Consider the following 13,732-nt stretch of genomic DNA (forward strand, 5'->3'; position numbering starts at 1 on the left):
GTTTAAAAGGATCAAAATGGGTGGATTTTAAAGATCTCATATCCATTAAGCAGTATTAAAGGAACAATAGTATTGTCGAAAAAAGTGTTTAAAACCAAAGGGTAACCTACCTTTGGATATGTAATTTCCACAGAGGTTTGTTTAAATAAAAAAACCTACAAAACGACCTCAGTCTTTGTTTAAACAATGCTGTCTGCCAAACGATTTTGTTTATCAAATTTCTTCTCAGGTTTAGGAGACAAGGATTGAGAAAAAATGTGGAGTTGGAGATCTGGAAGATCTTTAAGCAGTGGGACCTTAACGTTAGACGCACAAAAATGCGTTAACGAAAGCCAGTAAAATTGAGAATGGGGTCTTCTGGTAAATCTTGTACTTTGGTTTGTAAGAAACTTCTATATAAAGAAGTTTATCAAGTTGCGAGAATAAGATAATAAAATGCACTTAACTCATTCGGAATCCTACCCCTGCCTACCTTACCTCTGTCCGGTTAGCTTCTCACGCGCGCGCCAGCATGTTCTGTGGAGAAGCGGAGCGCTGGGCTCTACCCGAGCAGCTCTTACGCCGAAAGGCAATGCTCCCCCCGAACCCCAGTTCCGGCCAGCCAGGTCTCCCCCTCCTGCGCGGAAAGCAGCGGTGGGCTCCGGGGCGTGGGAACTAGAGAAGCGGAGGCGCGCGCTCCTCCTCCCTGGCTGGGCGGAGCCGCAACCGCCGAGAGAGTGGTGAGGGACACCTCGGCGCGCGGGCGCTCAGTCGCGGGAGGCGCTCCTTCGAGGTGCCTGGAGCCCGAGCGCACCCCACGGCTCCCGGGACCTGTTGGGGGCTGGCCCGAACCGTCGTCGAAGGGAGCCGCCCGGCCACCCCCGACGTTCCTTGCCCCGCCCGACGTTCCCGCAAGTGGCCAAACCAGCCGGAGGAGCCAAACTCGCCGGGCCTCCCGGCGGCAGCAGGTGGCTCCGTCCTTCCAGGGAGGGCCCTGCGCCCCCTGGCGCTCCGGAGCCCTCTCGGCCGCACCCGCCAGGCGGGATGGAGGCGGATGGGGACGGAGAGGAACTGGCCCGGCTGCGCTCCGTCTTCGCCGCCTGCGACGCGAACCGCTCGGGGCGTCTGGAGCGCGAGGAGTTCCGGGCACTGTGCACGGAGCTACGGGTGCGGCCGGCCGACGCCGAGGCAGTATTCCAGCGGCTGGACGCCGACCGTGACGGCGCCATCACCTTCCAGGAGTTCGCGCGTGGCTTCCTCGGGGCCCACTGCGGGGGGCGGCGCCGGGACTGGGGTCCGCTGGATCCCGCGCCCGCCGTGGCTGAGGCGGGGCCGGAGACACACGACAGCGAGGAGGACGAGGGCGACGAGGACGCGGCCGCGGCGCTGGCCACCTCGTGGGGCCCGGCGAGTCCCGGCCGGGCTTGGCAGGATTTCCAGGCGCGACTCGGGGACGAAGCCAAGTTCATTCCCAGGTGCGAGTGTGAGCTGGGGGCGGGAGGTGATTCTGGCGCTTCCTGCTTTCTTCTTCCCACTTACTTGCAGGTGTGCAGACCCAATGCCCCACCCCCTCCCTTCTCTGTGAGTTGCTTGTCTTCCTTCACCTACTCGCTTTGACTTTTCCAAGATCCGCTAGAGTTAAGAAAAGGGAGTCAGAGAGTCAGCGTTTGGGGAGAAAGTTTTACGTGCTGAATCCTGAGCCTGCAAAGGGCAGCGTGTTAATTACAGGAGCTCTCCTGAAATCTGCAGCCGCTGGCGCCCCGCGCGAGTTTAGGCGCGCGCCCCACATCTCACCGCGTCCTGGTTACGTCACCTTCTACCCCAGGCCTTAGGCTCTCATCCCAGGGCTGGGGCCCAGGCTGTTTGCCAATTTGGCGTCCTCTGTAGTTTTCTGATTTGTCGTTTTCCTAAGACTGTATAGAAAAGGAAACTTTGTTGGGCTTTTATATTGCTAGACACATATTCATCGATGTACCTGCTAGGCATTTTACAGAGTTCACGCATTTAATTTTCATAACATCACTAGAAGGTAGGCTAGCTTATTTCCGAACTTAGACCTAGAAATTAGACGTTAAGGGACTTGCCCAGTTAAACAGCAGAGATCTGACCCCACATTTTGTGAACTGAAAAACTCACTTTTTATGTGATGGAATAAAATTATAAAATGACACAGTATATTCTCTGCTCTTATTGCTCTGACAGAAATAACGTGTCAAGTCACGGACTTAATTATCAGGAGGTAAGGGGATGCCTGCAGGTGGGATTTCAGGGCCTGGAGGGAGAGAGGCTCAGATTTTCTTCTTTGAGTTTCGTTTGCATTTGTCCATGCCTTGGTGTGGTGGGTGTCTCCAGCTGCTATTTTTCACTTCATGCCCCGGCGATACACCCATTTCAGCGCTGTAAGTGTTTTTCTGCTTTATGTTTGGATTTTAGCTGAAATTTTGCTGAGCTCTGGCTGTCGTTATTAAGACGCTCTGAAAGGCATCATTTTAGTTGGCAGTTTGCACATCTGAGACAGAACATTGAAAAGGAAGTATCCCTGGAAGGTTGTCAGTGTGCTTGTTCATTGGAAGTCCTCACACCTCTTCCTCCCAACTTCTCCCTCCAGCTTGGAAAGTAAGGGGAATATTGGGCATGGAGAGTGACTCACTGCCATAGAAGGGTTGTGTAGAGGAAGTGGGTATGTAACGATCTTTTCTATTATTTACAAATGAGTTACTCCCCAACCAGGGAAGTAGCAAAATTTAAACACTGCTACAACCTATACTCTTTCTTTGAGTCATCTTTCATCTGTAACTTAGTTTGGGTGCAGCTAGTTAAAAAAAGTAAGAATTATAGGAATGAGGCAGGGTGAGTCCACATCATATTGGATATGATGTATGCATGCATGTGGATCTGTTTTTCACAGTTGTCTAGTCTCAGCAACAAATATTTCACACACAATCTTAAATGATTGAAATGACCTGGATCAGTATACAAACCAGGAATTAATATTATTGGTGGAATTATTATTATCATGTTGCCTTTCCGAATTCTTCAGAGATTACTACATTTAATGGACACCGGTGTCACCTGGTAGATTTTTGTCCTAAGCCTCACCTCCTGATGTGAGATTAACAAGTACAATATTTGTCTTCCTCTCATGCTCAAGTGGAAGAGATCTAAACTGAGTTGCTGCATCAGATTGTTACCATGGCAGCCATCCGCTGTTTTGGTAAATTGGATTAATTCTACTTCACTTCCTCATACAGCTGTTCACCTTTCCTTCCTTCCATCCAAATGTGATTTAAACATTTTTTTGTTATTGATAATGCTGTCGGCATTATTTCAGCCAAATGTATTCCACAAACATTACCAATTGCCTGCCATATGCCAAATACTGGCTTAGGTACTGTCCTAGGTTGCTGGGGACAAAGAGAAGGATGGTATGTAGTTCATGCCCTCAAGATGCTCATGGTGTGGATGAAACATTTTTCCAACAACTTCATCGAAGAACATTTAAAGGCAAAGAACATTTGTAGGAAACTCCCTGTATTGTGGACATAGCCCAACAGACGGCTTCAAGCAAGAATTTTCTTTGAAGTCTTGAGCTTTTCTTTAAAAAGTCATTAAGTTGTTCATCTTTGTATACAGTATTTTGGGACTTGTTTTCATATAAAGTAGAGTTTCTTCTGAAGGGAGAATTGTCTTTCCAGGAAGGTGTGCTGTTCCAACTTGTGGCTTTGTTTCCCACCTGGCACTCAATCTTATCCCTGGGGACAGCCTGCCCCAGGACCATCCTGGGGAGTGTTCACATCCAGTTTGAGAAGAATGGATATTAAATAGGAAAATGTTTGGTTCCTATAAAGGCAAAGCATGACACTGTTGATTTTCATTTAAAGAATCTTTCAAGCAAAATATTAAGCAATTTTGGGTTAAACTCCCCAGTCATCAGTAATCGTGATGTTAGAGGGAAGATGATATTGCATCATGAAGGGATGAAAGTGGCCTTTGGGATGTGTGTCATTCTTGAGTTCATTTTCTCTTAGAAAATTGAGGAACTTTTTCTTTTGAAGGCTGAGGAAGGAGTGTCCAAGGAGTTATGTGACCTGGTAAGCTGAGCATGGCAGGTCTGAAGGGTCTGCAAGGTCAGGATGGGCCTTGACCACTTCCCGGTCAGTTTGATAAGGTCAGCCAACAGGTGAAGGCAGCAGGACAATGTGATGTAGTTACATAAGAGAATTTGGGAGGGCAGGTGCTACCAGGCTAAGAAAAGTCCTGGAAGTAGGAAGAAAATGTGTAGGTGTTGAGGGTGGAGGGGCAGGGCAGAGAGCCAACTTATAGCCTTGCCAGTTTCTGATGCCTAGGTCATTGTCTTGGTGAAAAGGGAGTTTCATACTCAGGAGATACTCAGTAAATGTTTGCCGAATGAATAGAATAAATCAGTATTCTTTGATTCTTGTTTCACATATCTGCATTTTGAGAGAGAGTGTAGTTCATGCTGTGAGCATTTTCTCCACTTCTTTTGCAGGTTCTCTCACTTTTCTTTCAGTTACTGTTGTGAGCCAGTCTTGGTGTTCAAAGATTGCCAAGAGAAGGAAATAGGCTGTGTGTGTGTGTGTGTGTGTGTGTGTGTGTGTGTGTATTGAGCATTTGATGGATGGCTGAGAGGAGGGATGAGGGCCTCTTCTCTGACCTTTAGTCAGAGCTGAAGCTTTTCAGTGTTTTCTCAACTCCATTTGCAGCAATTTTGAGTGTTATCTGTGAATTGATTCACGCTGATAAATTAACTTAGAAAACCCCACATTCTCACAAACGGGAATGTGAGGGTGCAGCTGGCACTGGAACCACTGTGGGTCTGTGAGTGGGCACAGGTATCCCAACAGTATCCAAAGGAGGGACAGCCTCAGGTCAGGTACCTGAAGGTGTGACAGGTTTAGTGATGGGTGACCTGCCAGGCAGTGCTAGGCTAGGATTTGTTGAGACGTCAAAATCAGCACCGTTAACTGTTTCACACGGTTTGCGATGTTTCTACATGCACAATGTTGAAGGAGATTCTTTTATTTGGTAATTTAAAAACAAATTTAATTGAGAGGAACCAAAATGTTCCATATGTGAATTGTATAGAGATTGGCAAAACGGCTTACCTTATTAAACTCAAGAGGAAAGGCTCACCCATTGGACAGCAATCCTATTTAATTGGGAAATTTTTAAAAACAAGTAGCTGCCAGTAGGCAGAGGCAAAGTTTCAGTACTGGTGAGGGTTGCTTCTCCATTTCCCCTTCTTGGGTTCTAGTTTAGCCCTTTTCAGAATGATTGCCTTGTTTCGTAATAGTGTAGTTGCTTCACAACTCCCTTAATTTACGTGATGCGGTGCTTGACAAGATAGAAAAGGGAGACGAGAGACAGAGGCAAAGAAAGACATAAATACATCAGGAGTGAGCCGGAGAGCAGGAGAGAAGGCCAGAGATAGAGTGGCAGAGGGGGACATGGTGAGAGGGAGTGAAACACAGAGATCAGATGGAGGGGAAAGGAAGAGAGACTGATGGATTCCATCTTGCCTCAGTTTCCCCTCTTTCCACTTAGTAGAAAGGTGGCCCTGAGCCACCTTGAGATGAGAGAGGTAAATCAGCTCTTTTCTCTTTGATCTCAGCTCTTGAGTATCTTCCACATGTGAGCATCTTGGTGCTTTGGGATGTGTTTGTGGTATTTAAAGACGAATATATATGTATGTATATTCGTATATGTATGTATATTCGTATATGTATGTATACATATGTACGTATATGTATATTCGTATATATGTATATTCATATACATATATATGTATATGTATAACATATGAATGTATATATATGAATATATGTATATATGTATATATGAATATATATATATGATTATATATATATGTATGTATTTTTTCATGCTCACGGCCAGTAATATCTGGTTCTCATCCAAAAAGAGAAGATGTGTTCTAGCTTTGCAACATGGTGGTGGGCTACACCCAAGTCCTAGATGAGGTTCAAGGGTACTTTTGACTGTATGGGGTGTTTACCTTGAGTACCAGATTTGGGATCTATCAGTGTGCTTGGCATAGGTTTTCTGGAGGTTTCTTTACCTTTTCTGGATTCTGAACCGGGATCCTAACATCTGTGTCTGTTTATGTCTGTATCTGTATCTCCTTGTTTTCTAACTTGCTATTCTGTAGCTTTTTGCTTTTTCTCTTTAATGTGTCCTCTGTCACAGTTATGTGTATCATTACTCTGCTGAGTGGGAGAAACCTGTCTCTTAATAACTACGGCTCATTATTGGTGTATAGAAATGCTACGGATTTTTGTACATTGATTTTTGTATCCTGAGAATTAACTGAATTCGTTTATCAAAGCTTAGGAGTCTTTTACAGGAGTCTTCAGAGTTTTCTAGATATAAGATTATATTGTCAGCCAACAGAGCTAATTTGACTTCCTCTTTTCCAATTTGGATGGGTTTATTTCTTTCTCTTGCCTGATTGCTCTGGCTGGGACTTCCAGTACTATATTGAGAAGGAGTGGTGAGAGCGGGCATCCTTGCCTTGCTCCAGATCTTAGGGGGAATGAACCTTTGATCCTTCCTCCTGGGTCTTGTGTGAATCTGTGCATGCCTTAGGTTTTATGGGCCCTACTTGCTGGATGGTGGCCACTTCTGGTTCTGATATTTGAATTTAATCTCAAGGTAGTAATTTCTTTTTGGCTTTCAGATTTTGGAAAGGTATTCTGGCCTTCTAGTCCTTAGAAGCCTCTCAATGTTAGCCATCTGGGCAGTGGCCTGCTGTGACCCTCAGAATTCACTGATTACTCAGAGCTTTGCTCTCAGAATTTGAAGAAAGATGATTTATTCTATCCTTTTGGTTTATGCAAAAAGAAAAAGGCTTAAAAAGAAAAAGTCTTAAAACTTAGTGTTATCAGGGAGACTGTACTCCCAGAACTACAGACTCTTCCCTAGCTTTTCCTCGAACCTGAACTTGGGATTTACTCTTCTCTAAAATTACTGTTAAATTCAGTTACACTACCCCTATCTCTTTAAGCGTGTAAAAATCTTTATCTGTTTCTTATTTTCTGCCCAGGTTATCCAATCTTTTTTCATTTGTAAAATGAAAGTGGCTGCATCATATGGGGAAAGGTTAGTGTGCCATGGTGATTCCAAATGTGTTTTGAATCCTTTTTCTCTCCTAAGAGAGTATATACAGTATACATTCTTGCTTCATGTATAACTTACTACAATTTAGGTAGCACTTGAGTGCAGTATATAGTCAGAAGAGGGAAATGGGAAGAGAATATTTATTCTGAGTGTTCAGTGCTGCCTCACCTGACTGTATTAGTCTCATATGAGGTTGTAAAATGGAAAGTAAACATTGTCTGTCTCCCAGAGGGAAGTTCTAATGGTGGAATTTATCTGTGACACATAGGATTTCTTTAGAATTATTTTGTCAAACAAACAAGTTCATTGCTTCAACTTGTAAATATTCAGCATCTTCCAAATGATAATTGCTTTTGTCAGAGTAATTATAAGAAGAGTGAATTTTAACCCTTAAGGCCTTAGTCTATATGTCTTATAAAAACAGGATATACAGCTCCAGTAGTGTGAATGTTTCTTTGATCCTTTCTCTAGTTCACCCAATACTGACATTGCCCTTGACATCTCACTAGGTGCTATACATGCCTGACCCTGACCTTGTTTCTCACCTTCTTAAATACTCAGGAGTTTCTGACACCTGAAGGATCTGGGATGTGGAATAATGAATGGGAAAATTCCTCCTGGCTCACCAAAACACCACTCATTCTGGACTATGGATGTTTCACATCGAATGTTTCTCAAATTGGGAGCCATAGACCCTTCGGGGTCCTTACGTATATCTTTGGGAGTTTTAGGAGACCAAATATTCTTATTTTCATTTTGGCAATAATGTAAAATAAATTGATGTGAGCTCATTCCAAATCACCTGCATTACAGATTTGGATGACTCTTACATTACAAATTTGGCTACACAATTTCAAAAGCTGCCTTTATGTTCGTGAGGCCCCCCAACACTGTGTGCATTGTCATGGGCTAAAAACGGAAGGCAGAAAGGTGGGCTGTGCATGTGAGCCATGTGTGCACATAATCTGAAGGTGACTGACAACAGAGTGCTGGATTTTCTGTGGTCTCAATACAAAAGTGGTGGGAGAATGGGGTTTTGATCATAGAAATGTGCTCAAGATAGCCATGTATGAGCCAGTCCCACACTGACATTGACTGTGGAGATTTAGCTTGGAAAACTACATCCCCTGTCAGATTAGCTGACTATTGCTAATTCTGATGTCATTGATTTTGTAAATGTGTGTCGGTTTTAGAAATGTACTGATGCTGTTGGTACGAGGAAGTTTATATCTGATTTATGTTTGTTCATAGTTAAGTGTAATGTGTTATAAGCAATGTTTAAGTCAACTCTGGAATTCACAGGATTCTTTTTTTTTTTTTTTTGGAGACGGAGTCTCACTCTGTCACCCTGGCTGGAGTGCAGTGGCGTGATCTCAGCTCACTGCAACCTTTGCCTCCCGGGTTCAAGCGATTCTCCTGCCTCAGCCTCCTGAGTAGCTGGGATCACAGGCATGCACTACCACACCCGGCTAATTTTTGTATTTTTAGTACAGATAGTACTATGTTGGCCATGCTGGTCTTGAACTCCTGGACTCAGGTGATCCACCCTCCACGGCCTCCCAAAGTGTTGGGATGACAGGCATGAGCCACTGTGCACAGCCTCACAGGAGTCTTTAATAAGGTCTACATATTAATCAGGTATGAGAAATATTATTCTAATGGGACTTGAAATCCTCAAGAACTGTATAGGCTGGAAAACATAAGTGTTTCATTTCTCAATGTGTATTTATCTCCTCTGTCATTTAAATTGAGGGCATAACACTATGGAAAAAGTAAATCTTAAATCTCCCAATCCTAAACAAGGAACATCTGTGTTATTTTCCCACAGAAGAAACTTCTTGTCGTTTTTCCTATTTTTCATTCATTCATTCATTCATTCATTCATTTATTTACTCATTGATTCCTTCACTTAACAAACATTTTTTTTTTTTTTTTGTATCCACTGTATGCCCAGGACTGCACGAGGCACTGAGTACTTAGAAATAGTCTCCTGCCAAAAGTCCAAGTTGCCTGGCTGGCTTCTCTCTATTCAGAAGGTGATGACATCAGTGAGGATATAAAGTAGCAGGAATCACGAGGTAGATGGCCTGGGTCCAGCTCTCAGTGGTGGTCAGAAATCAAACAGACCAGCTATACTCAGGGAGTTTCCACCCCTCTATCACAGAGAAGTGGCGCCTTCACGCCTTCCTTTGCAAGGCTGAAGTGTGCCAAAACTTCTTTCTTTTGTAGTCCAACATCAATAGGACTGCAGGTCCCTGTCAAATGACCTCCAAGCTCCTTCCGCTCTTACTACACTGTGGGCTGTGGTTGATGGAGGAGGGTTCACAAACATGGAGGCCTCCAGAGCCAGGCAGGTAACGATGACCCAGTGATGTGGAGTCTGTGGCCAGTAAGGCCCTCTGCTTTATATGCTAGGAGGAAAGCCACTTCTCAGCTCGGCCACTTTTCAGCTCTGGACAGCAGCTGCCATGCAGGATGCAGGTCCAATGTTGACAGTGATGCTGGATTTTAAGTGCAAATTTGCAATTTTGCATAGCTAAAGAGACAGCATTTCCAGTGTGCAACCTGTGAATGTGCCCTGGTGAATTCAAATGTTAGGTTTGATCTCATTTTGAAGATCCCTGTTGATTCGAGCATGTTGTTCCATGACATCCTAACTTAGAACTTTAATGGTGTTACTTATTTCTCTTCTAAGTTTGTGGGATACCCTTTTGACCCAGTGACAGTTTATCTTTACTTTCTTGTTTGCTCTTAGATGTTATTGTACTTTGCAGAGTTATCTTGCTCAGGCTCAACAGATGTTGTTGTATAATATTTTCTACTTCCAGGTTATGCTGCCCTAATGGGTATGTCCTAGGGGAGGAGGGCTGAGCTATGAATACATTGGGATGTCCAGGATACCTATTACTCTGATATTTTTCTTTCTCTTCATCTGAAGCTGGAAGTACTTGGCTGTCACAGTTTTTAAGACGTGTGAAAAGTTAATTGGAATGAAATGATTTGTGATTAAAAAATAAAGGAATTTAGTTATAAGAGGCCATATTTTCTGGTATTGTAGTATTGTTTTCTTTCATTGTTGGAATTCTTCGTCCGTTAGGCAAAAGTTGTATTTTAGGGCTAAGAAATTTGAACAGCCACAAAAACTGTGTGTCTGGGTTACTTTTCCTCTTTTTTTTTTCTTTTTTCTTTTTTTGTTTTGTTTTGGAGTAGTCTCATAACAGGTTCAGTCAAGCTTTGTTCCTTAAATGTTCTCACGTGTATCTGTCCTTGTCTTTCATTTTTAAATGACCAGGCAGAAACACCCAAGGTAATGGCGTGTTCTGAGAGCTCCTTCCCACCACGTGCACACCAAAAGCAGCCACTGTCTTCAATTTCAATTTTTAAAATTTAGTTTTGGGGTGTCTTCTGGGAACGTTCAGCCTTGATGCCCTCTGTGATCATTTACAACTATAAAAGTATGGCGCATGCTTAGATGGCCATTTCATCATAATAGTATCTTTGATCAATTATATATTTTAAATGTCTAGATAGAAAGCAAAAACGTACAAAAGGAATTATTTATTCTGAAATCCGAATGCAGTGGTGAAAGTATCACCTATTGTTAGCTCCCTGTAGCTGCCTGGTGCAAGGGTCAAGGGCTTATGGGAGGTTTAGGCAGCATTTCCTGATTTGTTGCCCATCTGCCTAGCTTGGTGGACTCTGCCATTTCATCCCTTGGGATGACACAGTCACCTCATAATTCTTGCTTCTATCAAACAGAATTACAGTCTGTTCTGAGCTGAGGTGGAAGAATTCATGAAGAGCCAACCCACATGTGTTTAGAAAATCTATTTTAGAATACTCCTGTGTCATGTTTTCTGATGGGAATGCTGTAAACTAGTGATAGTGTTTGCAGAGCAAAATACTTTTTCTTTTCCTCCTTGGGGATCTCTTGGTATAGCATGTACTTCAAACTGGCAGATATGGTTTGCTTGGGGATGCTAATGAATGAAGTATAGTGTAGGCATTTCTGCTTGAACACAGTGTATACATTCCAGAAAAGCCTAGTGTTCTGCAAACATACACAGGGCATGTGGAAAAAAAAGTAGGAATGGTGCAGACAACTCGATATCTGTACTTCTATAATGGGAATACTCAAATAAGCAGGAATAATCCTAATAAAATACTAGCACAGTAAAAAAAGTCATGCGAGATTCTTAACAGACATAGAAATACAGTAGTTCAGAGTACCTGTGGGTATCTTAAAAATGATAACTATTGGGTACTAGGCTTAGTACATGGGTGATGAAATAATCTGTACAACAGAGCCTCATGACACGAGTTTACCTGTATAACAAACCTGCACATGTACCCCTGAGCCTAAGAGTTAAAAAATAATCTGAAAAAACGTTTAAACATGAAAATATAGGATTTTGCAGGTTTTTTTTTTTTTTTTTCTGAAGGTGAAGGTAGCTTAATGGAGGTGTAGGGTTGTGGCTGCTTAGTTAGTGGAGCAAGGACAAAATGCACAAGGATCTGAGAGAACCCAGACAACACAGGTGGACAGTCTGTGCTAACAGGACAACCACGGTGTGAAACGGCATCAGGTCCACACTGCATTCCTCTGTAGCCTGCTGCGTGCAGCTGTTAATGGACTTGCATTTCAGTGGCTGTTACTTGGGGGCACACTGGGAAAAGTAATTTCTGCTTTAGCATCCTTCATTTACTGACCTAGGGAGTGAGCTAACTGATGCTGCAGGTACCTGCATTATGGCAGAGAAGTCCTAAAAAAACATTTTGAGTACAGAACTCATGGGAAGCTCCAGCAAGGCACAAAGACAGAAATGAATGTCAGATTGATTCTTTGTACACAGATTCAAGGTTTTGTATTGGTCTAAAAGGATAATTCATCACCCCTCTCCTAAGAGATTATAGCAAATGAGCTGTCTTCAGGATAATAAAAGTGCTTTAGTCCACAAAAGTTCAGAAATCTATTAGGTTGTTAGAGTCCTAATGACCCTGGCTAAAATGAAAATATGATGGGATAGCTGAGCACTTGGAGCCTTGGGAAGTGACCTGCCCTGTTGAATGATATTTAAAATTAAGGTTCTTATCAGTAACAATTAAAGTTCTTATTCAGCTCTTTTCATCAGTCCTAGCATATATGCACTGTGAAGCTGGTACATTGGTCTACATTGATTAGCCCTAATGAAAGTGCAGTGATTTAAGACATTTGTATTAGTTAGAGTTCTCCAGAGAATCAGAACCAATAAGATGTGTGTATGTGTGCATACATGTACATACACACAGACACACATATAAAATATATGTGTTATCTATATACCATATGTATACACATATATCTTTACATATTATTTAGAAAGAGAGAGATTGATTTTAGGGAATTGACTCATGCGACTGTGGAGGCTGGTAAGTCCAAACTCTGCAGGGCAGGATGGCAGGCTGGAGACCCAGGGAGGGGTTGAGGTTGCAGTCCTGGTGAAAAGGTCATCTGCTGGCAGAATTCCCTCTTTCTCCTGGGAGATCAGTCTTTGTTCTATTAAGGTCTTTACTGAATGGATGAGACTCACCTACTGACATTATGGAGGGTAAACTGCTTTACTCGAAGTCTACTGATTTAAGTGTTAATCTCATGTACAGAATACCTTCACAGCAACATACTCACATGTTTGAGCAAGTATCTGGCTACTGTGGCCTAGACAAGTTGACATAAATAAAATTCACCATCATAGCCACTAAGAGAGTTTTTCAAATATTCTCAGTTGTGAGAAGATCACAGAGCATTTTTGAATGCTTCTAGCTTGTAAGTAACAGAAAAATTCAAACTATTTGAATCAGGAAAAATTCCTATGCATATATTATATCCCCCCATCTTCCAAATGCCTAAACACTCCACAACAAAGTACCAAATTTCTAAGTCAACTTTAAAGTTATTAATATTTTTTATCTCCCAAGAAAAGGCTTACCCTATATCTGCTTATGGCTCTAAGATGTCCCTCTGGGAGAAGAGGTCTTATTATTCAGCCTTGTTCCTACCCCTCTATCCTCACCCTGCAATCCCACTCTTCATCAAAATAATCATAACTTCAAACTGAGCACCTCACAGAAGATACATCTTGGATTTGGGCAGCCATAGCCATCCAGCAAGCCACACAAACATTTTGCTTTGCTGGACTTTCCTGGGCAAATTCACTGCTTTCTGGCTTCCCTTCTTCTTCTCCTTCCTTCTCACTCCTTCCTTCCCTTCTTTCTGCAAATGCTCTGTGAAAGGAAGGCATTGTGCCAAGAAGTCCAAAGGCTGACATTTTAATAAGGAACAGGAAGAAATTTTTTCCAGTAGGAATGAGTTCTATCTGCTGTGCCCAACTACCAGTTTTTGTCCCCGAGTGGGAAGTTACTAACAGGGATGTAATATGAGAGCACAGGGAAGCCAGAAGTATTCCACCAGGTATAGGTCCTAAAGCAGCCGCAAGAAAGCTGCTAGATTCATTATTCAGTTTCCAGCAGCTCAGCAGGCACTGGTGTTAAATCGCATCTTCTCTCTGCTAGTCAAGGGCGTTTCTAGAAGTGCAAACTCCAAGCCCCAACGCAGACTCAC

General features: G+C 43.0%; 1 protein-coding gene across 1 annotated transcript in view; it reads left to right on the forward strand.

Moving 5' to 3' along the window:
- Nucleotides 1-754: 754 nt before the first annotated feature.
- The window catches only part of RASEF (RAS and EF-hand domain containing), a 77,744-nt gene continuing 64,766 nt past the window's right edge, over nt 755-13,732 (forward strand). The window contains exon 1 of the mRNA XM_003267450.4: nt 755-1,454. Coding sequence (XP_003267498.1) covers nt 1,024-1,454 — 431 coding nt within the window. The 5' untranslated portion in view covers nt 755-1,023. The remainder of the gene's footprint in view (nt 1,455-13,732) is intronic.

The sequence above is a fragment of the Nomascus leucogenys genome, chromosome 1a (genome assembly GCF_006542625.1).
Source record: "Nomascus leucogenys isolate Asia chromosome 1a, Asia_NLE_v1, whole genome shotgun sequence".
Taxonomy (NCBI): domain Eukaryota; kingdom Metazoa; phylum Chordata; class Mammalia; order Primates; family Hylobatidae; genus Nomascus; species Nomascus leucogenys.